The 22,479-nt window shown below is 43.8% G+C and overlaps 1 protein-coding gene across 1 annotated transcript in view; it reads left to right on the forward strand.

The window, feature by feature from the left end:
• cyfip1 (cytoplasmic FMR1 interacting protein 1) overlaps positions 1 to 22,479 on the forward strand; it is a 54,628-nt gene that overhangs the window by 9,333 nt on the left and 22,816 nt on the right. The window contains exons 2-19 of the mRNA XM_042057156.1: positions 963 to 1,083; positions 1,799 to 1,888; positions 2,829 to 2,906; positions 3,905 to 4,006; positions 4,623 to 4,804; positions 7,261 to 7,357; positions 7,762 to 7,890; positions 8,192 to 8,296; positions 8,522 to 8,613; positions 11,429 to 11,546; positions 14,744 to 14,866; positions 15,582 to 15,707; positions 16,288 to 16,454; positions 17,945 to 18,092; positions 20,231 to 20,384; positions 21,388 to 21,544; positions 21,879 to 21,975; positions 22,364 to 22,440. Of these exons, the coding sequence (XP_041913090.1) occupies positions 967 to 1,083; positions 1,799 to 1,888; positions 2,829 to 2,906; positions 3,905 to 4,006; positions 4,623 to 4,804; positions 7,261 to 7,357; positions 7,762 to 7,890; positions 8,192 to 8,296; positions 8,522 to 8,613; positions 11,429 to 11,546; positions 14,744 to 14,866; positions 15,582 to 15,707; positions 16,288 to 16,454; positions 17,945 to 18,092; positions 20,231 to 20,384; positions 21,388 to 21,544; positions 21,879 to 21,975; positions 22,364 to 22,440 (2,159 nt within the window). The 5' untranslated portion in view covers positions 963 to 966. The remainder of the gene's footprint in view (positions 1 to 962; positions 1,084 to 1,798; positions 1,889 to 2,828; positions 2,907 to 3,904; positions 4,007 to 4,622; positions 4,805 to 7,260; positions 7,358 to 7,761; positions 7,891 to 8,191; positions 8,297 to 8,521; positions 8,614 to 11,428; positions 11,547 to 14,743; positions 14,867 to 15,581; positions 15,708 to 16,287; positions 16,455 to 17,944; positions 18,093 to 20,230; positions 20,385 to 21,387; positions 21,545 to 21,878; positions 21,976 to 22,363; positions 22,441 to 22,479) is intronic.

The raw sequence follows: 22,479 nt of genomic DNA on the forward strand, positions 1-22,479 counted from the left end.
GTATAAGTTTATAGCCATATCAATAGCAATTTTAATGCATGCAATGGATAAGATGTACAGTGTATTGATTAAGGTCTTGGATAGATTTTTCATGTCTGTTGTGCACAACTGAAACTAGCACAGTTTCTTCTTCATGTCAGCCATAGCTAAGCTCAAAGCAGCTTGAAGTCAAGCTCTGAGTCGTGACTGCAGCAGTTCCCTGCTGGGATTGGTCAGAAAACTTTTGATTACAAGGATATGAGCCTTCCGTTTGTGTTACCATGGTAGCAAGAAGCGCAAAAAATAAAAACACTTCCTTTGCTTTTTTTTTTGTTTTGTTTTGTTTTTGTGAGGCAGCGAAGCAGTCACTGTCAGTCATTAGTAGCCTGCTGAAGCCTGGAGCAGTGCCTCTGTGCGCCTTCTCAATTCACACTTCTTTGATGAGTACTTTTTATCTGGTGAAACGGTGGTAGTTAACTGTAGGACAGATTTGGCCCAAATCAGGCTTGAATCTAGCATGGATCAAACTTGGATCAGGTCTGCATCAATTTTCTATCTACCTTGGGCATGGCATTTGTAGTCAGATATCATTAGGATCTTTTATGTTGATGTGTGTGATGTGGCATCAGCAACTCACATACTGTACTTTCATTTTGCTCAATACTGGCATAAATTGTAACTGGCTAAATAGCCTCATTCACTTTTTCTAATGGCTGAAAAAATGTATGCTTACATGCATGTGAACCGGCTCTCAGAACAATTAAATCTGTGTACACAGAAAGTGGCACAGAGCAACATTTAACTCATTTTTGTTCAGTTGTTGCACTGTACTCAAAAACACAGCCCACTATACAGCCTTAAATTTGTGCCTGATGGACCATATGTATGTATGTATGTATGTATGTATGTATGTACCTATTGCCTCATGTACATGTCTGTGTGAGAAGTTTAGTCCTGACTGCCTCCCGCTGTGTGTGTTTCAGGACCATGGCGTCCACGGTGACCTTGGAGGATGCCCTCTCCAATGTGGACCTGCTGGAGGAGCTGCCACTCCCTGACCAGCAGCCATGCATTGAGCCGCTGCCCTCCTCCGTCATGTACCAGGTAACAATCACACAACACCTGGGCGATGTTTCACGTTCGTGGTTTTAGAGATAAACCTGGCTGAGTCAACTCACAGTAAGAGGTGAATGGTGTAATAGACCTGTTGTAATAGGTCTATGGCTTTGTTGTGCTAAAAGAATGAGGCCATACAGCTCTTTTAGGAGGTTTAGTTAACCTTTCCAGGTCTGTCACTAAACCATGTACTTCCAACACCCCCATGCCATGTTATCATCAGCAACTATAACAATACAAAATCATTTCATTTGTAGAACACTTTTCTAATAATGATGCACTAGGTGCTTTATGAAACACTTAAATAAAATAAATGAACAAAATAATAATTAAAAAGGGAAACTTATGGTCATAAAACATTAGGAGCTATGAAAAATACAACTGGAGCTGACCTTACAGTTACAAAGACTAAGGCTGTTCTGATGTAATCGCTGGTAACACTTGCCCTCAAATGAAACTCCATAGTTGCCATAGTTGTTCACCAAAGTTTGCAGATGGCTTTTATTGTTGTGCTTTAGTCCAACCTTTCTTAAAAGAAGTGGATAGGGATAACTGGCATCTTTCAGTGTAAGATCACTTGACAAAAGCTGAATTTTCACTCTTTTGTGGTTATTAAATGTGCAGTCTTGACTGATTAGTTTTTACTTTGATGCTGTAAATGTAACTACTAGTTTAATACTGTGTGTGTTATTTGTTCCTATAGCCCAACTTCAACACCAACTTTGAGGACCGCAATGCCTTCGTTACTGGGATCGCGCGATACATTGAGCAGGCCACAGTTCACTCCAACATGGTAAGACATCAGCAGCTTTTCCCCCCACTCACACCCCCCCCCCCCCCCCACCCTTCTCTCTTGGGTGATTTGGGGTGATCCACCACACACTGGTACTTGTTCATTTACCCCACTCTTAAGGGCCGGGAGTCCATAAACACCTCATTTCCTGAGCACAAACAATAGCTCACCAGAACCCGGGCACACAAGCTGCCATGCCAAGGGGCTTGTCGCGGGGGTTTCAATGGCATCAGGAGGGCCGGAGGAAAAGGCACATTGTCCTGCCTGTCAGCCTGAGCGGAGGACCAAGGCCAGGGGACTGCGGGGGCTCCAAGAGAGGCCCAGTGATGAATGGGTGCTTTAGCGGGGTTAGTGTGGCGGAATAGAGTCGCTCTGTGCTCCATTAGCGACGGGTAATTGCCACCTAAGAGGTGGCGGGCCCGGATCAAACAGCACTCCGAATGTAGAGCGAGGGAGCCCGGCCCGCTCAAGCGTTTAGCATGTCACTGCACAGAGACTGCTGGGGCACGGTTGTGTGTATCTGTTCGTGTATGTTGTTTGCATTTGTGTGTGTGTGTGTGTGTGTGTGTGTGTGTGTGTGTGTGTGCAATGCATTCATGCATGTTGTTAATTTAACTGTTCATTTTGCCAAATCATTGGTACATTTAAAGGTGATATGTGGTGGTTTTGTTTAAAACATCCAAAGATTACCACATCCAAGATTACCAAAACATAATATGAACGCCTGTTATTGAGATGAAGCATGCATGCAAACCAACTAACTCCAGACTGGCTCTCTTGTAATACCATGTTGTACCACGTGTGGCCGCTGTATTAATACAATGTATGCTAAGACAACTTGAAGCCTGAACAGAACATGAACAGACTGCTAGAGGCTCAGGAGGCTGATTCTGTGTGTGTGTGTGTGTGTGTGTGTGTGTGTGTGTGTGTGTGTGTTTAGAATGAGATGCTGGAGGAGGGGCAGGGGTATGCCGTCATGCTTTACACCTGGAGGAGCTGCTCAAGAGCCATCCCACAGGTAGGTAGACACACACACACACACACACACACACACACACACGTGCATATATAGATGCATACACGCACATGGACAGATATGCATACATTTACACGGACTCACACACCTACAGTGAGCTCAGACCCATGTCCCATTGTCTCCATATCATATTCACATACAGTGTCATGAAAAAGTATGTGGGAGGAATAAAAAAAAAATCATCTTTTGGAAATTGATCTTAATGCCTTAATTAAAACAATGAGGAAAAATCCAACCTTAAGGACACCAATTTTCTTTGTGAATGAATAAGTATACACACCCCTATGTTAAATTCCCATAGAGGCAGGCAGATTTTTATTTTTAAAGGCCAGTTATTTCATGGATACAGGAGGCTTTGCATCCTGATAAAGTTCCCTTGGCCTAAAATAGCCCCACATCATCACATACCCTTCACCATACCTAGAGATTGGCAAATTTTTATTTCAGTTAGCCTAATAGCTGGTTTGATTTGCATTAAGAGATGATCTTATGGAAAGTACCCCATGCCAATCTCTAGGTATGGTGAAGGGTATGTGATGATGTGGAGCTATTTTAATGATTTTTTTATTCATCTTTTTTAGTCAACTTTAGCATGGGTTCACATACTTTTCTAACTACGCTCACACGGTCACAGTTGGACACTCTCACATAGTGACAGTCACTGTTGTGCATAAACATTTACACTTTTTACCATTTCACACAAACTATCACACATTTGTCAGCATGTCTCAAAACTCGCACAGACTTTGCACCCACTTTCGAAATCACACAAATACACACACACACACATACTCATAAATAAGGACTCACAGACATTCTCATACTCTCTTCCTCTTTGTAAGAAGCCATTTCAAGAACTGACACATTAAAGAAGCGCTCATAATATATTCATCTTTATAAGACCATTTGATGTCTTCATCCACTATAGCCTTTTCTTAATTTTAGTCTGCTTCATAACCTTTGACCTTTCCCCCTGGCAGGTCAAGTGCAATGAACAACCCAATAGGGTAGAGATCTACGAGAAGACCGTTGAGGTTCTGGAGCCCGAAGTCACCAAGCTCATGAACTTTATGTACTTCCAGGTAACACAGACGCATGCACTGGTGCTTAAGTATGCAAGAAGAGCATTCTTATATATGTGCATCCAGGCAACACATTTAAGTATGCAAGGAAGCTTAATTGTGGAATGAGAGCTTTCTCACACAATTTACTTCCAAAGGAACACATTTCAGTATGCACTGGTGCCTAAATGTGAAACAAGAGCGTTCACACACACATTGAGCACATCCAGTTAACACATTTGTGTATGCAGCAAGATGTAACTCTTGCAGGAAGAGCATACTCACACACTCTCACTTCCCTGAGGTTTCTCACCTCTGACAAGATGAATTTACTCAGGTTCAGAGCTTTATGTTTAATACACACATGAAAACACACACACACACACACCACACCACACCACACCACACCACACCACACCACACCACACCACACACCCACCCACACACACATATACAGACACACACATTAGACAAACCTTGAAAAACTTGTCAGTCTTGTTGAGATTGATTTGCTTCTCGGCGTCCAGCTTGTAGATGCTTTTGTTCTCATCCACACCACACACACACACACACACACACACACACACACACACACACACATACACATCTGACGACTCCCCACCCTCTTGACCCCCAGCGCACAGCCATTGACCGCTTCTGTGGGGAGGTTAGGCGCCTGTGCCATGCAGAGCGAAGGAAGGACTTTGTGTCGGAAGCCTACCTGCTTACGCTGGGCAAGTTCATCAACATGTTCGCCGTGCTGGACGAGCTCAAGAACATGAAGTGCAGTGTCAAGAATGACCACTCCGCCTACAAACGGTATGCAACACACACTACACTCACAAACGTACTTGAACACAGGTATACATTGACAGACTTTGACACACCGTTTGACTCACACACAAACATCTGTTTATGAACAGTATACAACTGTACATCTGTTTACAAACGGTATACAACACACACAACACACAAACGTACTTGAACACAGATATACATTGACAGACTTTGACACACCGTTTGACTCACACACAAACATCTGTTTACACACACACATACACACACACAGTCACAGTCACATGACCTTCAATATATGCAATTATGCCATTAGTCAGACCAGCCCCAGGATACCCAGATAATGAGATGTCCCTGGGCACGTTGGATGATTGGGTCAAGTATGTTGACTCAATTAAGCTGTGTTAGCATGATCAGCCATGTCAAACGACTACTGTGAGAAATCCCCCAAGTCACAGCATCTACACTCCCTCTCTCACACTTCACCAAGCGGACAGTAGATGGCAGTATGGAGCCAAATCCCCCCTCCCTGCTCCCTTGTCAGATATCGCATCATCTCTGTATGTGCACAGTTTCCCCTCGCTGGGTTTAATGCGTCTGTCGCAGGTGTGCAGAGTGGAGATAAAAGAGCGCTGAGCGCGTATTATTATTATGATAAACACCATATCCATCAGCTCACGGCAGTAGAAATAAAATAAGCATGACTGTAGCTGAGCCTACTTCTGTGGATTGGAAACGATGTCTGAAGACTTATGATATCTTCTACTTCTTCTTGTGAGAGTAGAGAAAGCCTGCTGGAAATCTCAAGTGTGCATGTGTCTGTGCATGTGTCTGTGCATGTGTCTGTGCGTGTGTGTGTGTGTGTGTGTGTGTGTATGTGTGTGTGAGCCTACTTCTGCAGATTGGAAACGATGTCTGAAGACTTATGATATCTTCTACTTCTTCTTGTGAGAGTAGAGAAAGCCTGCTGGAAATCTCAAGTGTGTGCGTGTGTGTGTGCGTGCGTGCGTGTGTGTGTGTGTGCGTGTGCGCGCGTTCCTGTAGGGTCCAATGTAGGGTCTGCAGCTGTCCTCTACCCTCACACACCTACAGCCCTTTGTGCTGGTCTGTGGTCCGTGTATGCAGGGTGATCTGTTGTGTTTTATTGTGTCAATCTTTGATCATTGTGTGTTTGTGTGTGTGTGAGTTTGTGTGTGTGTACACACGTTTGTGCCAGAGTGCATGCGTGCGCATGCATTTTATGTAACTGTTGGATCCTGAGAGAGAGGGGGGGGGGGGGTTTAAAGTTGGAGCTGGTGACGTGTTGTTTTCTGCTGTGGTAGCTTATCAATGTTTCAGGTTTGTGCGATCCCCAGCCTTACCCTGGCTGTGAGGAGCAGAGCGGAGAGCCGCTCCAGCTGACATCAGTGAGGGCAACAGATCACACAGCCTCAGAATTGGTCCTGGCAGCACACCCCACACCCCGTCACACACACACACACACAGAGACACAAACCAGCACACACACACATGCCTCTTCCATCTCCTCCTCAATTACTTTTTTCCATTCTCTTCCCCTGTTTTTGGCTGCCCGAAGAGCCAATTTTCTCTCTCTCTCTTGCTTTATTTGTCTCTTTCACAGTCTTACTCAACTGAATGGAGGGTGAGGGGTTAGCTGGGGTATTCATGTAGCATCCACTCAGTTGGTCATATGCTCACAATGCTCTGTTTTTAGGCATAGTCAGTGTGTTGGAACACAGTTATTTCTGGTTAAATTTTCTGAATCTGATAAATTAAGTGGTCTGACTCTCATGATGAGTGGCCATTATCTTGCTGTTATGTCCGTCATGTAAGGGATAACGGCCTTCGAGGTGTCCTGTTATACGGAATTAATGGACGAGGGGGGAGGCAGAGAACTCCTCTGCCCAAGTCCATTAATCCGAATAACAGGACACCCTGAAGGCCGTTATCCCACTTATCACCCGGTTGGCCCTATAGGCAATAGTCATGCCTTTATAGCACGCAAAGGAAACAAGCAGTTCTGTTTAAAAAGAAGCCTATTTGTTCAGTTTGTTGTAGCGTACATCATTCTTTGGCCCTAACAACTATAGTATGGACAGTTCGCTTGTTTACAGTTGATTCCATTGTTTCGAAGCCTGCTTCCAGGCTCAACCGTCTTCCTACTATGGTTGTTATAGTTACCATGAGCATTGATATGGAACTCATTGATATGTGATTCATTTTTTTTTTTACCAGATCTACTTCATAGGTGTCCTGCTATTCAGAATTAATAGCCACTTCACCAGCCAATCAGAAAAGAGTATTTCTTCTCTCCTGGTGACAAGGCGATAATAATAATTGGTTCTACAGAGCCTTCAGCTTAATCTTCCATCCCCATTTTTATCACAGGACATCAATCCTCCCTTCTCTTTAAATAATCAGAGGTTTTTTTTTTATGTTTGGACATTATTACTAAAGCCTTTATTTTCTTTGTCTAACAGAGCTGCCCAGTTCCTCAGGAAAATGTCCGAGCCTTCGTCCATCCAGGAGTCGCAGAACCTTTCCATGTTCCTGGCCAATCACAACAAGATCACCCAGGTGTGCACGTAAACACAACACACAGCATTGCATCACAGGACATCATTAGCTACCCACTAACACTATTAAATGCATTGACAAGGACATATACAGCACATCACAAAGGCCTTCACAAAGTGGCAGATTGCTGTGTATCAACAGGCACCATATGTTTTTTTTTTAAGAAAAACAGAGTTGTTCTTAACATCTTACAAAACACTCTCACTCACTTTCTTGCTGCGTCACACTGCACTTTTAACAGCTTAATCAGCCAGACTATGCTTATGCCACTTCTCCTGGGCCTCCCTGCTGACTGGAGGGAGTCTGTGCTTCATCAGCCTCAGCCTGTCCCCTCTGCCATGCTCTCCCCCAGTGAGTTGCTCGGGCCACACCGGCAATGCTAACTCCCTTCATGTGTGCCCCAGTCTCTGCAGCAGCAGCTTGAGGTCATCAACGGCTACGAGGAGCTCCTGGCCGACATTGTCAACCTGTGCGCTGACTACTACGAGAACAAGATGTACCTGACCCCCAGCGAGAAGCACATGCTCCTCAAGGTGAGCGCTCTCATATCAGAGTGTCGCTCTCTCTCTCGCTCTGTCTCTTATTTGCGTGGTAAGTCTGTTTGTCTGTAGTTGACCCCAGTACAGGTTTGGTCTCTTATCTGCTATAGTCAGTAAACCTCACTGGAAGCATGTCTTGTTTAGAAGTAGTTATACCAGTCAGTGGGAAAAGACAAGTGGAGAGATTGGATTGGAAGTGTGCAAAGATTTAAGCTAACACAGCCTGTTCTAGCATGTAGAGCGGAGTTCTTTGAGTCTGAAATCGCCAGTTGTCTTCACTGTTGCTCTTTTCTAGGTAATGGGCTTTGGTTTGTATCTGATGGACGGGAGCAACAGCAACATCTACAAGCTGGATGCTAAGAAGCGAATCAACCTCACCAAGATTGACAAGTTTTTCAAGGTTTGTGTGAGTGTGAGTGTAAGTGTGAGCGTGAGCGTGAGTGGTGTAAACAGTTGTTAACTGGATGAATCGTCAAGTAATTACAGTCAATAGCATAATTCACACATGCACCCACCCACGCACACACTTGCATACACACACACACACGCACACACACACACACAATGTGTTCCATGTGTTCTTTGCTCAAGCTTACTTTGGCTCTATTTTTCATGATGATTCCAGCAACTGCAGGTTGTGCCGCTGTTTGGAGATATGCAGATTGAGCTGTCCAGGTACATCAAGACCAGCGCTCACTTCGAGGAGAACAAATCCAGGTGCGCTCCGAGACACTGCGGCAATATGATAATGGAACAGATGTGCTTCTGATCTGACATTAATCTAACAGCTTGCCTGTGCTCATTATGACCGCCGCGCAGCGAAGCTGAAGGTTTAGTCAGAATTTTTTTTTCTTTTCTTTTTTTTTTTTTTTTCGGGGTACACGAAACTTGGTGGGCATGTAACCCCACATGGATAGCATGGAACCATCGTTTTTTGTTTTGATCTGTAGCCCCCCCGCTGGACTGGACCCCCCGAAAGGAGGGTAGGGCAGACACAGTTTTCTGTGAATATCTCGAAAACCGTAGGGTCCATTTTTTTTTTTGTATGTTGATCTCAAGGGGCCATGTCAGCCCATTCCATAACCACTCATTTCATGTATAGCGCCACCTAGTTAAACACAAAAAAGTAAAAATGAGGTGTTGTAATTGAAGGTGTCTGTGACCTAACATAGTCAAAACTGCACGAAATTGGAAGTGTAGGATCATTATGACACCCTCTGTATCCACGCCAAGTTTTGTGGAATTCCGTTCATGGGGGGCCACACAATAAATTAATTTATGTTACTATACACCAACTGGCCTGTAGGTGGCCGGAGACAGTTTTCTGTGAATATCTCGAGAACCGTAGGGCCTAGGAGGTCCACCTTTTATATGTATGTTGGTATTAAGGGGGCATGTCAACCCATCCCATTACCACTTATTTCATGTATAGCGCCACCTAGTTAAAAATTAAAAAGCAAAAAATTAGGTGTTTTCATCACAATATCTCTGGCTGACAAGGTCAAAACTGCACGAAATTAAAAGTGTAGGATCATTATGACACCCTCCGAATGCATGCACACACACAAGCACGCACACACACACACACACAGAGACACACACACACACCCACACACATAACATAACACAAACAATCAAGAATTTCTCAGAATTATGAACAGGCAAGATGGAGGTGGGGTTGTATAAAATGAATTTTACATGTGAAATCTATGAACTAATCATGTTTTGGTACTTGTTGTCTAGCAGATACCAGTGAGAATTGAGTGTGGATAATGCAATTTAGTGAGACAGTTAGAATCATATAGGCCTTTCAGCGTGATTTCTTTTTGTGGAAAAAATGTGCTGGACTGGGCGGCGGTCATATTTTATACCGCTCTGTGGTACATCTTGTTATCGTACAAGTTGCTATAAGGAACTCACTTCTAAATTCTTTGTAATGTGATGTGGGGAACCACAGTATAAATCTTGATCATGGAACCACAGTATAGATCTTCTTCTGATATGGACTGATCTACCAGCTCTGTACCAACCTGGCTACATTCACTTCAAAACTGGTTTCTGCCAGATCCTCTGTTCTATATTCTCTGCAGGAACATTAAGTGATAGTAAGCATTATGATATGGGGAACTGAGGCTTTGGAAAATATTGGCAATCAGCTGCCATCCACTTCCTCCCTCTGTAGTACCTGCTGGAAAGAAGTAATCAGACTAGCAGAAGATTGAGGTGGCGGAGAGAAAGCCCCTGTACTCACTATCCAGACAGCAGCCGTCCATTCTGGGGTTGGACCGGCTTCACACTCACTGACTATCACACTGGGCAGGGGATGATGGGACTGATCTTATCACTCTTGGTCCTCCTTGCACACTAGGGTGGTTCACAATATAATGGTATGAGTAAAAGTTTTCCCAATTTTGCCAGATCGCATTTTGCCTTGTTCCTATTGACATTTTGAACATCTGTACCAAAAATTGAGCCAATAGGACGCCAGTAAAGGGTGGCACATTTTTTCACAATTGCTCAACCTAAAAATGCATAACTTTCGCAGGAACCAGAAACATGATCAAAATAAAAGTTAAGCATGATCATTAATAATCTCTCCCTGTACTTATACTAAATAAGTAAGAACATTAGAACAGTTCAAACACTATTCGCTGTATGATGAGTTTGTTCTTTTTGATACTTTATCTCTGTGTCCTTGCACAACACGGAGCAAAAATTACTTTTGGTCTTCGTTTCGCACAGATTGTTGACAGCGTTTAATAAGGCCAATGCCTCTCTCTGCGCTGTCGTTGATGACCTTCAAGGAATAAACTTTTTGACGCAGATTCTCATCTGTGGGAATGGACCTCACATCAGGGTTACTTCTGCCATCCATTTGGCCTTTAGTAAGAACCTCAAAGAAGTGGATTGAGCAGCGAGTGACGAGGCTAGAGATGGTAGTACTGCTCTTGTGGAAGAAAGACTTGGCATCAAGTCTTTGAGCATCTTCCCAGGGCGTCTTTCAAGATTTTTTTTCTTCAACATCAACACAACAACAACAACACGTTACATTTATTTAGCACTTTTCTCAACACTCAAAGCGCTTCATAGGGAAGGGGGGACCTCACTAACCACCACCAATGGTGGTGAGTTGAGCATCAAAAAATGCCAGGGCGACGAGTTCTTCTAACAGATACCACAAATGTCATCCAATGCTCTTCAATGCAGCATCTGCAATGGTTTTATCCGGATACCAATACATCATGTATTGTGTGTGTGTCAATATTGTGAAAAAGTGTGCCACCCCTAAATGTCCAGCAATTGACTCCATTTTTGGTACAGATGCTTACAATGCCAATTGGAACAAGACAAAACGCGATCTGCCAAAATTTGGTGAAAATTAATTTTGTGAACCACCCTATTTTACACTTTCATTTTGTCACCTCTTCCCACTTAACGTCTGCCTCCATGAGCCCCTGTTCCCCCCTCATCGCCTTTTCATTACACTTCTTCCTTTCTTTTTTTTTGTAATGTGTCTGTTTTTGTCCTTTAGGTGGTCGTGTACATCTGTAGGCAGCAGCCCGCAGTACAATATCTGTGAGCAGATGATCCAGATCCGAGAGGATCATATGCGCTTTATCTCTGAGCTGGCCTGCTACAGCAACAGCGAGGTATACATATTTGCACATGCGCACACACACACACACACACACACACACACACACACACACACAAACGTTACATACACGCAGAGCACACACCGTCTGATCACACACACACGCAGAGCACACAACCCTCTGTCAATGACTGTCTTTAATTGTCACAACATTGTCTAGATGTTAATTTTGTGCACTGATGTGCATTGAAACGAGCATGATGACTTGACATGAGTGGGTGCCTTACATGCCAGGCTACACGGAGGCGCAACTGAAGCATTCCATTTGCGAAGTGTATGCTGCAGCAATTAGTTTCCACTGTAATCAATGCAACTCGTTACACCAGGCGTGATGATGGCAATCACATTAGAAAAAGTCAGACCAGTCTCCACTGTTGCTAAGCTCTGTGAATGGAGCGCTTTAAAACAGTTGCGTGTCTGTCTGGTATATGCCATCTGTTATAATAGATTCTACTAAAGCCATATTCGGACGGGATTAGTTTTACGTGGGGACGTGGGGTAAAGTAATTATTAGATTTTAGAATGTGCCGTGTCCGTAATTATTACGGAGAATGTCTTACGCAGAATTAAGTATAGCCTACCAATGTAATCGACAAGGAGGGTGAATTTATGCGATATGTTTTTAGCTGTAGCCTGTAGAATATCCGAGGCTCCCCACAAACATTTCGTTGCAGCCTACAGTTGTCCTTGACATATTGAGCATATAACAAATAGACTTGAAATTGACACTGAACTAATGAGTAAACATTACTCAGGCCATGTTGCATGTATGAACATGGCAACAGGGAGGTGACAGCAGTGCGTAAACCGAGTTACCCCTCCCAACTTCTGGTAAAATAGAAAAGTTTCTTAGTCCCGTGTGAATTGGCCATTTATATTACAGACGTCCTGTGGTAAAATAATTTTACCCCACGTCCCAACGTAAAACGAATCCCGTCCGAATAGGGCTAAAGATGAAGAAAGATTCAGCCTAGTAAAAGAGCATCGCTGGAGCAACACAGATGTTTACTTATTTCTGAGTTTTAATGCATACTGTAGGTGCACAGCAATAAATGACTTTCAACCAATTCGATGTTTACTACATCTTCGTTAGAGTGCATAGAGTTTCAGCCTGTTTGGGTGGCCAAGATATCAGTTATAAACATACGCTACACTGAATGTTGCCCTTCTGGAGCCACAGATGCCATTGTGTTTCTGTCTGACTCTCTTAACATCCAGAAAGCCAAATATCCCAATTACTTGTAATGAGTGTGCCCTGGCTCTGCTGAATGGGTGGATGGTGAGCTGGGCACGGTGCCTGATTGTGTTGGCGGTGTTAATGAGCGATGATGACTCTGCTTCCCCCGCCATTATGCCTTGTCCTGACCCTCACAGAGCCACTTCACCATATGCGCTCATTAAGACTGAATGAATATTCATATTTGTTCCAGGCACATTTCTCATAACAGTGGAGTTTTGTTGACAGATAGCAGGGAAGAGTTGAGTCAGATAGCAAAAGACTTTGAAACTAGTGTAGTCCAGATCTGAGCCAGTTCAGGGCCAGCTTTCGTGACACCACAACCCCAATTTGCTGTCAAATCAAGTGTTAGGAGATCTGGATTAGACATGAGTTCAAATAGGTTCAAATTCATAATGGATGTTGTTAATGGGTAATGGAATGTCAGTGGATTTAACTGAATGAGTAATGACTCATTCAGTCCATAAGCTGCTCTGAGACTTATTGTATTGTTTTACTCTGTGATCATATCAGAAGTGCAGTCATCTGACTGACAGCTTGCCTCAGTAATGTGAGTCATCATCGGAAAAGTGTTTTAATCTCCCCAAACCGGTCTGAGCTGTCAGGTCTGTGGTGTGAATGAAATTTCCCACAGGCATACAAACATACAAAGTCAGATGCTGAGGTCACTACTGCACTGTAGATTTGTATTGTATAAATGTGTGGATCCAAGCCCATATTCAACAATACTTCAACATTTTTTTTCAGTAAGTATACTTCCTGTGAGGCTATTCGCATGAAATTTTCAGAAATTAGTATTAACTCGGGTAATCCACACATATAAAAAAAAATCCAAACATTAAAGTCCATAAGTACAGTTATGTGTAATAAAGTGGAATGACAGAGGAAACAAAGTATTGAACACGCTAAGAAAAAGCAGTACACAGTTAGAGAGTAATTATCCCTCTTATCTGTGCAAATTAATATAAGCTGGGTTAGTACATATTGATGGGCTATAAAAGGTTTTTCGTCACCAATGTGTCACACAAGGATCTCATGATGGGTAAAAGCAAAGAGCTTTCCTAAGACTTTTGCAACCTTATTGTTGCAAAACATATCGATGGAACTGATGACCGATGCATTTCAAAACTTCAGAATCTTCCAATAAGCAGCATTGGGGCCATTATCTATTTAATTTTTTAAAAAAATGACCCGTTATTTCCCAGGCTGTATAATCAGTCATCTCAGAACATACAATCTTGGTTCTCCTTTGTGTCCATTTTGGATTTTATTGTCAGGCATAGAAAGAAGAGTGTTATATGAACTTCATTAGCTGAAGCGAGTACAGCAGTCTGATCACCACTAAGAGAGTTTTAGAGCTTCCCTTTCTTTTTCAAAAGGTGTCTAGCCAAGTTATGTGGAAAGATATACATTTTGTAAGTACTTGGCAGACCAAAATGAACCTATTACAAAATCTGTGTGAGCAGCCTAGTCATTTTGGCCAGAGTGAACCGTTTGTTCAGAAGTGATTGGCCCGCTGGTTTTGCACATATTCATCAACTATCATTATGTCTGCAGTTGTTATATTCACTGCTTTCTCAGTGCCATGAGTGGTGCAGCTATCAAACCCTAGCCAATCACTTCATCAAACAATTCAGAATTATTCCATGTATTGTCCTGCAAGGAGGGTAAAGGCTGATGGGCCTTTTGTCTGTTATGGCAATGATCTAGAATTGGCTTTTGTTATTCAGTGGCAATATTAAAATGTTCTTTCTCTCTCCTCTTTCATCTGTTTGACCCCTGGCTCCCCCTCACTCAAACCTGTCTTTTTCTCACTCCATCATCTCTCTCTCCCTCTTTTCTCTCTCGCTCTTCATTTCTCTCTCTCTCTCTCCCTCTCTTCATGCCTCTCTTTCCTTACCCCTCACCCCCCCCCCCCCCCCCTCCATCCCTGTCCGGTCCTCTCTCCTGTCCAGGTGGTGACCGGTTCGGGGCGTCAGGATGCCCAAAAGACAGATAGTGAGTACCGGAAGCTGTTTGACTTGGCCCTGCAGGGCCTGCAGCTGCTGTCCCAGTGGAGCGCCCATGTCATGGAGGTGGTGAGTGCCCACACCGCCCCCCTCACATCACCTGAACTTCACTCTAAACTAATAAACTTCTAGCCTGACGAGCCAGACCCACATTAAAATGTAGGGTCTGGGGACTCACCGCTCGCAGTGCTCAGTCCGAGGGGTGGGATAATCGGTTGTCTTTCAAATTCCCTCTGCACGCAATAGTTGGCCTTATTGAAGCTTAACTTTTCCAGCTCGCAAGCCAACAGAGAGTTGCTAGACTAGCCCGGGCAGCAAATTAAATTTGCTGCCGCTAGGGTGCGTCTAGATTTCTGGGCTAATAAACTTCAGTTTAAACTAATAAAAAAGTAACAGAAGTTTGCCTGGGGGCTGCAAAGGTCATACAGTGTACCCTTGAGGACTTTTGGATGTTGCTCAATTCACATTAAACTTTATTGAAAGCCATTCTGGGTTTGTTGTTGTTTTGCAGTCATACCAGAATCTCTGGTAATTCTTTTCCCTAGAAAATGGCATCTGAGGAGGAAAATATGAAATTTGAGATGTTTTGTGGATATTTCTAATTATGTTGGCTCTAGTGATTGCATAGTTGATATTTTTGCAATGTTAACAATTAGGATTAATGTTATTTTGTTTTTATTACTTTTGAATGTCTTGTAGGACATTGTAGGACATTGACTGTGAAATTATTAAAAAGGCCATGTACATCCTGAATTGATCTATTTAAAACTGATCTCTTCTGTAGTACTCCTGGAAACTGGTGCACCCCACGGACAAATACTCCAACAAAGAATGCCCTGACAATGCTGAGGAGTATGAACGAGCCACAAGATACAACTACACCACTGAGGAGAAGTTTGCCCTGGTGGAGGTCAGTCCTGCTTTGGAATCACTGCCCTCTCTTCCATCTGCCCCAGGGGTTTTTAACTGGTGGTCTGTGACCTAATGGTAGTTTGTGAAGGCATTGCAGGTGGTTTCTGGCTATGTATTCAATAGTGTCCTTTCACTGTTGGAATCACTATGTTTTTTATTTTAATGCCGCACCCCACAGCAGCGGTCCTGCAGGTTGCATCTTAGTCAGTGTAGTATAGTACACTATACACATGACCCTGAACACAGTAGTGATTAATGGCTGAATGTTCCTACGCACACCCTTTCTCCTTTAGTGAGAGAACAAGCCCTCCACCAACATGCCATTTGACATTGTTTCATGTTTGGTGGTTGATGGCATTGTTGGGTAGGGGTCTGAGCCAGGTACTCCTCTGATGCTGGCTGTTAGTGGTGCTCTGTGGAGTGGATAAGGTCCATGGTAAAGGGTTGGGTATATTCGGTGTGGATGAGAGGAGATAGGATGCAGCTGGGTGCTTTGACATTTGATTCATGACCGTGGAGATTGGTCCTGTGCATTGTGGAGTTTCTGCTCTCCTCTGATCCTGATCTGGTGTGTGCAGGTGATGGCCATGATCAAGGGCCTGCAGGTGCTGATGGGACGCATGGAGAGCGTTTTCAACCACGCCATCCGCCACACCATCTACTCCGCCCTGCAGGACTTCGCCCAGATCACCCTGCGCGAGCCGCTGCGACAGGCCATCAAGAAGAAGAAGAACGTCATCCAGAGGTAAGGCACATGATACACGCCAAGCTAAACCAGGAACCGGAATGAGGTTTTCGACTAGGGGGAATTAACCTCATCGATCTTTATACCTCTGCATGCTATTGTTCATTTCGGGCTGTCATTAATGGATGATTGCACTAATTCATATTTCTTAGTGTCGTCCAAGTTTACATTACGTGGTTGAATTCCTTTTCTTTCTTCTTATTATACGGCTCTTCACAATGCAAGTAGAAGGCTCCATTGATTTGAATGGGATTTTCCAGCACCGGTCATTATTTTCGTCTAAGGACCTCTGAAATAATGACCGCTGTCAATGGCAACGAATTTTCATTCAAAAGTGAAGGCAGACAGTTGATCAGCTGTGTTCTAAAGAACGTTTGATTCAAGTTCAGCGTGTGTTGTGAACTATTTGGTTCTCAGCAAAGCCACAACGAAATGGTAACAAATAAATGTAAAGAGACATGGTCAGAACGCTGATCATTATGTAAGGGATAATGTATAGAACGCCGGTCATTATTGGGAAAATAAGTCCCGACAGGGCGAACCGGACCCCGATGCGCAGCAACAGTCCCAGTTTGTCATGTGGCCCCTTGGGGAAATTAGTTGCCCACCCCTGTGCTAGGGAAATTATTACAATCAATGGTAAATTGCAAAAACAGCACGAAAAGCTGTAAGAAACAGGGTTATTAGTGATGGTTGGTGATGGATTTTACCTCAGTAGTCCGTGGCGCCTGTCAGGAGTGTCACCTTATGGTGAACACATTGAAGGGAAAATTGCAGCTTTCACTAGAGCTGTGTCAGCGGTGTTTTTGACATCCATGTTTGTGCCAGTGTCTGGGAGATTAGCATTGTGGGAAGAGATGAAGGCATGTTGAGAGCAGCATGAGAGATAGAGTTTCTTAGTGAGAGTCCTTATGTGTACTGGGGAAACTAAAGGCTGTCAAACCATCATTTCATTCAATTACTTTCCTGAAAGCAGTCCAGTGTCTCCAGCTGTGTCTCCGTAACCTTGGAGAACAGTGTTTCAGGCCTGACTGATACTGGGAGAGAGTGAGTGAGTGAGATTGTCCTAGACATCCATGGGGAGGAGAGTAATCAACCAGAGGCGGTGATTCAGGTTTTTTTTTTTTTAATCTGGTGTCTTCATTCAGGCCTGACTAGATACTGTGAGTGGGTTTCTCATAGACGTCCATGAAAAGGAGTGTAATGGGTGCCTGTTATTCTGGGGGTGTTTTTAATCTGGTGCTTTTCTACAGAGAGAGGTTATCATAAACATACATACATATGGAGGAGAGTTATATGTGCTTGTCATTTATATGTGTTTTTCCCCCCTCAATTTTATTCTTTTGCATTTAAATGTAGCTTAAAAATGAGCAGCGTTTTACAGTTGTTACTAAAGAGCAATGAGAGTAATGAGCTGATTCTGATTCTGATGAGTGTACGTGTCTGTTTTTTTAATCGGGTGTTTTTACTTGTCTCCTCCACTCCTCCAGTGTTCTCCAGGCCATACGCAAGACCATCTGTGACTGGGAGACAGGCCGCGAGCCTCACAACGACCCGGCACTCCGTGGAGAGAAGGACCCCAAGGGCGGCTTCGACATCAAGGTTCCCCGCCGCGCCGTCGGGCCCTCCAGCACCCAGGTACCAGCTCTGTCTGCTCCTCCTAAGCCTCGAAATCCTGTCTGCTATAGGTCCCTGGCCACGGTTAGATAGTTAGCTTCAGCCGCTAGCCTTATTTCACACTTCAGTGTTTTTTTGGTCTTGCCGGCTTACCGAATTCATTACTGAGGTGTTTTTGGAAGTGCAGCCAGGTTATGCGGTAAAGCAGCCAATCTTGAAGAGTGGAGGGTGCAGTTGGGTTGATTTAGCTTATTTGTTTATTTCAGCTAATGTTATTGCTTTTAGTTTTTTTGAGACTTGAGGGAACATATATTTTGCACCAAGCAAGGTTGTCAAAGGTTCTTTGAACATTTATTTTCACATGCAGTAAGTTGTCATATGTAGTTCATAAACTGACATGTAAAGGGATGAGGATGTAGACTTCAGAGAGGAAGGATCAAAGCTTGGATCAGTGCTGTGTGGAGTAATGTGTTGGCTTTGTTCTGATGGCTATACAGAGCCCTTGATGATGGGCTGTTTTCAAATCACTTACAGTATATGCTCACATAACTTGTATGGAATGACTCAAGGATACAGTCCAAAGTTTGTGTGGTATTCTCAGAAATCATTTCTTGACATTTGACATTAAAAAACAATCTCCTCTACCTCACTGAGATGTGCCTCCAAAGTATTCTAATGGGCCTGGAATACACACAAGGACATGTGGCTATCAATCTGTTTTCTATGAATGTAGCTTTTTAGACTTGCAAGTATCCAAGGTTGATTTTTTTTTTTTTCATTATTCATGCATTTATTGATTTTTCCATTTTGTCAGAATTGAAGGGAAATGTTTTGTTAAGGTATCTTATTAAAGTTCCTCAAGGCATTATTATCAGAAGGTGGCCAGAGAGCTATTGATGGTAAAGAATGAGCTCTGACTCAACACTGTTTGTTTTGTTGTCCTTGTTCTCTCTCCATCATCAGTGCCTCTCATAAACATCTTTCTCAAGGGTATTATTCATCGCTATTCACTTTGAGAAAAAAGCTCCTGACACGGATTGTAATTGTGTTTACAATAATTCCCCTGCATCTAGTAATGAGAAAGAGACAGGACGTCCTGTTTAGTCTTGCAGCAAAGAACAGGAATACGTTTGTGCTATGGTATTATAGCTGTGAAATTCAGCACTAGTATTTTCACAAACACACTAAAACACACAACCGTATAAAACCCCTCCTTTGCCACCCACTTCCATTTGGTGAATGCCAGTTTACCCCTACAGTTTCAATGGCCCAAGCAATCGAGGCCATTTATTGTGACTAAACAACATGAGCCACTGACAAATAACCATTCGCGTGGGAGAGCTTTCCAACTCGCCGCTGCTTCAGTCCACTCTCTCCGCTGGGCACCTGATTGATTTCTGCATGTGGTCCCCTCGCCGGTGCACTGGTGCCCCAGTCTGTTCTCACGTTTCATTGGCCCGGCGTGTCAGAGCCTGTTCTGGTGGCGCCGGGGGAGATAAACAGACAAACGGATAAACAGATGAATAAACAACTCCTTTTAATCTGCTGAAATCTCCATGGAGACTCACGCCCTCGTTGTCACGATCACGTTGTTCGATAGGCAGAGGCTCTTAGGATAGAGGCATTGAACGTTTGGTGTTAGGCTTGATGTGATTACATTTGGTCTTAGGCTTGATGTGATTACGGGGCTGTGTGGTGGAGCACTCATGTACAGAGAGAGAAAGAGAGCGAGACCCCATAAGCTCTGTGAACCTAACATGGATATCTCATTAATGGAGTGCTGATCGTTCATTTCAGAGAATTAGAAGTGTGTTGGGCAGACACTCCAATCCCAGCGATACATTGTTATGTGTTCAACATGGATGACAGTTTAACATCCCATGGGGATGAAAATTACTCATATTTTGATATTCACTCAACTATGAGTGCAAGCTATTAAGCTGTATTAAATATATTGGTGCAATAACAAACTGATTAGAGACCGGAATGGACTATAAAATAACCAATTTTACCGTTTTCTGTTTCCATTATTCATCTTCGTTCTGCCACCATTGATAACTAACTCTCTCTCTCTCTCTCTCACTCTCTCTCTCGCGCTCTCTCTCTCTCTCCTTCCTGCTGTGCCTTTCTTCCTTCCCTTCTCTTCCTTCTGTATGCAGCTTTATATGGTGAGGACCATGCTGGAGTCTCTCATAGCAGACAAGAGTGGTTCTAAGAAGACTCTACGCAGCAGCCTAGAAGGCCCCACCATCCTTGACATCGAGAAGTTCCACCGCGAGTCCTTCTTTTACACGCACCTGCTCAACTTCAGTGGTAAGGTCCTCACAGACACTCTGCAAATAGGCGCTGCAGGATCTGAGGTCCACAGCAGTGTGGTCACTGATTCATTTCCACCACTACTGAAAGGGAAATACTCACGTTACCAACCAATGAAATTCAGGAGCAACTCAGAAGCTGCTTCAGGTTTCCATTATTCGTCGGACTGGACTCGGGAATGCACGTAATCATGGAAGTTGTGCAACCACGGTAGCATAGCCTAACTTCTATGCTATGTACTGTATGTTATGCTATCACCTCACTGTTAATTACACTGTTGGTTATTGGAATATGTTAAGTTATTTATATGCACACCTAGCCTGACGAGCCAGACCCACAGTAAAATGTAGGGTCTGGGCACTCACCGTTCGCAGTGCTCAGTCTGAGGGGCGGGATATCGGTTGTCTTTCAAATTCCCTCTGCACGCAATAGGACAGCGCTGAGTCCCATGCGTTTTCCCACAAGCGGAGCTAGTTGGCTAGTTCAAACTTTTGCCAACTTAAAACAAGCTTAACTCGTGTCACACTGTTGGCCAACAGCAACATCCATCTTCTTTGTTTTCAAGTAGCAGGGAATTCAAGCCAAACCGTTGCAACTCTACCATCAATCATTATGTTAAGCCCGCCTAACGACTCTATACACGATTTGATTGGCCTGATAGAAGTTTAATTTTTAGAGCTCACAAGCCAACGGAGAGTTGCTAGACTAGCCCTGGAAGCAAATGTAATTTGCTGCCGCTAGGGTGCGTCTAGATTTCTAGGCTAATGCACACCCCTAATAAAGGGGTCACCATATCTCGGCCCTTCTACATGATGGTCCAGAAAAAGGATCTGGACATAGATTTTTTGTTTTGTTTTTCATTATCGACCAATTATTGGGGCAGGGGTCCACAAATGCCTGACTGTTTTTTGTAACTATTTTGTAACCCATTCTTCCCCTCGAGTGGTAAGATGCATCGCTTCTTAGTAAATGCATTACTTTTTCATGACTGTCCCATCAGAGACCCTTCAGCAGTGCTGTGACTTGTCCCAGCTGTGGTTCCGGGAGTTCTTCCTGGAGCTCACCATGGGCCGCCGCATCCAGTTCCCCATTGAGATGTCCATGCCCTGGATACTCACCGACCACATCCTGGACACCAAGGAGGCGTCAATGATGGAGTAAGTGACACCAGTCTGCAGGACAGTTGTTCTGTGCTAGCGTCAACATAGAAACACAGTGTTCCTTGTGAGCAGAGATGTGTGTCGGGGGGGGGGGGGGACAGTTTTATCCCATACCATTTACGGGTTCAGTGCCCACTAACACCCAGGTTTGAGTCTGGCCTGAGGTAATTTCTTTATTCCACACCCCATCTTCTCTCTCCCACTTTTGTCCTGTCTACACTCCACTGACCTGTCAATAAAAGGCCAAAAATGCCCCAAAATAAATCGAGTGTTGTGATGTGCGAATGGGTGTGTAGATTGCTTTACTTGACAATGTTAACTCTCTCTGCAGGTATGTGCTCTATCCCCTAGACCTTTACAACGACAGTGCACACTATGCCCTGACCAAGTTCAAGAAGCAGTTCCTCTACGATGAGATTGAGGCCGAGGTAAGACCTGCTTAGTCTTAGCACAACAACCTTGTACAAGCCTCACTTTCCATGAACCTTCTGCTGATAAAGGCACTGTTGACTGAACATGAGATGTCTCTGTGTGGCACATGTTAGATACTGAGGCATGACAAGGACAAGGGCACAATGTCCACACATGAGTACAATGGAGACCTTCTTAGTAACTCTGCCTTTTCTTCTCTGAGCTCCTTTGGAAAGTATGAATAAGACTCTTCAGAAATAAAACTGCTTGCTGAATAGGGATCTGCAGCTATCCATGGTGTGGGATATTTCTCAAGTTCGGGACAAGAATTGAACCTTGCTTTGAGCTCTGGCCATGTTTTGAAAGACTTTGTTGTTGTCTTCCCTTTCTTGACCCTTTCCCTAGGTCAATCTCTGCTTTGACCAGTTTGTTTACAAACTTGCCGATCAAATATTCGCCTACTACAAAATCCTGGCTGGAAGGTACCCAATACTTTTACCTCAGCTTGATTAGCCGACATT

Source organism: Alosa sapidissima, chromosome 12 (assembly GCF_018492685.1).
Source record: "Alosa sapidissima isolate fAloSap1 chromosome 12, fAloSap1.pri, whole genome shotgun sequence".
NCBI lineage: Eukaryota > Metazoa > Chordata > Actinopteri > Clupeiformes > Clupeidae > Alosa > Alosa sapidissima.